General features: G+C 57.3%; 1 protein-coding gene across 1 annotated transcript; it reads left to right on the forward strand.

Moving 5' to 3' along the window:
• Nucleotides 326–1,641, forward strand: LOC8061001 (myb-related protein 308). The gene is made up of 2 exons (XM_002456674.2): nt 326–813; nt 941–1,641. The coding sequence occupies exons 1-2, from the start codon at nt 551–553 to the stop codon at nt 1,485–1,487; spliced, it is 810 nt and encodes a 269-aa protein (XP_002456719.1). The 5' UTR covers nt 326–550; the 3' UTR covers nt 1,488–1,641.

A 2,165-nucleotide genomic window follows, 5' to 3' on the forward strand; every position in this document is an offset into this window, starting at 1 on the left:
ACAATACAATACTACTACGTAGGACGGTAGAAGTAGCATGTGTAAAGTTGGCTGGAATATAGAGCCAACCCTGATTTTGGCAATGTCTAAACTTTAGCGTGCCTTCTTTGCTTCCAAAAAGAAACACACACCTTTTTAGCCGCTCACCGCTACCCATGAAGAAACGCACACGGGCGAGGTCGGCGGATCAAGCACAAGGCCCGGGCCAGCGCGGTCAACTGACACGCCTAGCCTCCTCTAGGGTCCAGTCAATGGGAGGGAGAAATCACGGGAAGATTTAAAATAAAATCCACGGTTCCTCTCCCTAGCGTCTACCAACACGCACTGCCCCCCCGCTGGCCGGCTCCCATATATACGCGCCCTCCTGCCCTGGCTATCTGGCTATCCCCTCCCGCCTCCCCTGTTGTAAACAACCAAACCAGAGCTCAGGACCGAGCTCCAGGCAAACTCGACTCGAGCTCAGAGGGCCAGAGGCGCCAGGCAGCCAAGAAACACCTGCGTTCGGCGTCGGCGGCGAGCGCAGAGGAACAGAAGGGAGCGAGCAGCAGGCATGGGGAGGTCTCCGTGCTGCGAGAAGGCGCACACGAACAAGGGCGCGTGGACCAAGGAGGAGGACCAGCGCCTGATCGCCTACATCAAGGCGCACGGCGAGGGTTGCTGGCGCTCGCTGCCCAAGGCCGCGGGCCTCCTCCGCTGCGGCAAGAGCTGCAGGCTGCGCTGGATGAACTACCTCCGCCCGGACCTCAAGCGCGGCAACTTCACCGACGACGACGACGAGATCATCATCAAGCTCCACGCCCTGCTCGGCAACAAGTAAGCGCCGCCGTTCGCCACCCGTCCGTATATATTCCCATAATGGGAATCCCATTCGCTCTGGACTCCTCTTGTCCTAGTAGTACTACTTCGATGACTGATCCCCAGTCCACGATGCATCGCGCAGGTGGTCGCTCATCGCGGGGCAGCTGCCCGGCCGGACGGACAACGAGATCAAGAACTACTGGAACACGCACATCAAGCGCAAGCTGCTGAGCCGGGGCATCGACCCGCAGACGCACCGCCCGCTCAGCGGTGGCGCCGCCGCGGGAAGCGGGCTCACCACGTCCAGCACCGCCGGCTTCCCGGCGCAGGCGCCGGCACCCACCAGGCCCGCGCGCCCGGTCATCATCATCCCGCCCAATGTGATGTTCGCGCGCCCGGCGCCGTCGGAGGACGGCCACAGCAGCAGCGGCGGGAGCACGGACGCGCCGCGGTGCCCCGACCTCAACCTGGACCTGGACCTGTCCGTGGGCCCGCCGTGCTCGCCGCCCAAGACGCCGGCGGCCGCCGTGACGACGCCCACGTCGCAGCAGCAGGAGATGCAGCGGGCGACCATCTGCCTGTGCTACCACCTCGGTGTCCGCAGCGGTGACGCCTGCAGCTGCAAGACAGCTGCGTCGCCGGCGGGGTTCCGGTTTCTCCGGCCGCTAGAAGAGGGACAGTACATATAGGTGTCGTAAAATCGCAGTAGACATGCAGACGCAAAACCTGTAAAAACAACAAGAACAGAGAGTTTCTAATGGAGATGATGACTGATGTGGATGATGAGAGCACCATTTCTCCTGTTTCCCTTTCTTCAAATCCGATTTGTTCTTCTTTCCGTTTTTTGAGTTTGTTGTACGGTTGATCGGTTGTTGTGAATTTGTGCATCCGATTCGGGCGCCTGCGTGACATTTGTGCCATGTCACCCATGTGGGATATACTAGTGCGAGAATCCGTCATGCGGTGTGCTGTTGGTAGGTACACTTTTTTTTTTATCTGGGTGCTGTGCTCCCAGGAAATAAGAAACACACAAAGCAAAATTGTATCTGGGCGCTGCTCCCTGGAAATAAAGAAAACACAAAGCTAACATACAGTATGTGTGGCAAGTTAGGCACCGGTGAATTTTGGAGAAACTGACATGGGTTTGTTTTTCCGGAAAAGTTTCTTCGTTGTTTAACCGTGACGGTGACATCAACGAAATTGTTTTTTTGTAAGAAGCATGGATGGAATCGTGAATGTGATGCCGTAGTGGTAGTTAGCCAACCAACCCAGGTAGGTCAGCTAGTAAAAGGACAGTGGGAACACAAGTAAACACACACAAAAGATAAGTGCCGGCCGCTTGCTGGATTCGAAGTAATCCTCCACGT

Source organism: Sorghum bicolor, chromosome 3, assembly GCF_000003195.3.
Source record: "Sorghum bicolor cultivar BTx623 chromosome 3, Sorghum_bicolor_NCBIv3, whole genome shotgun sequence".
Taxonomy (NCBI): Eukaryota; Viridiplantae; Streptophyta; class Magnoliopsida; order Poales; family Poaceae; genus Sorghum; species Sorghum bicolor.

What these genes read in the sequence shown, in the direction of transcription:
- LOC8061001 (XM_002456674.2), top strand. Translation starts at nt 551, where the DNA reads ATGGGGAGGTCTCCGTGCTGCGAGAAGGCGCACACGAACAAGGGCGCG. An exon ending in CACGCCCTGCTCGGCAACAA is followed by an intron (nt 814 to 940) that starts GTAAGCGCCGCC and finishes TGCATCGCGCAG; the next exon opens with GTGGTCGCTCATCGCGGGGC.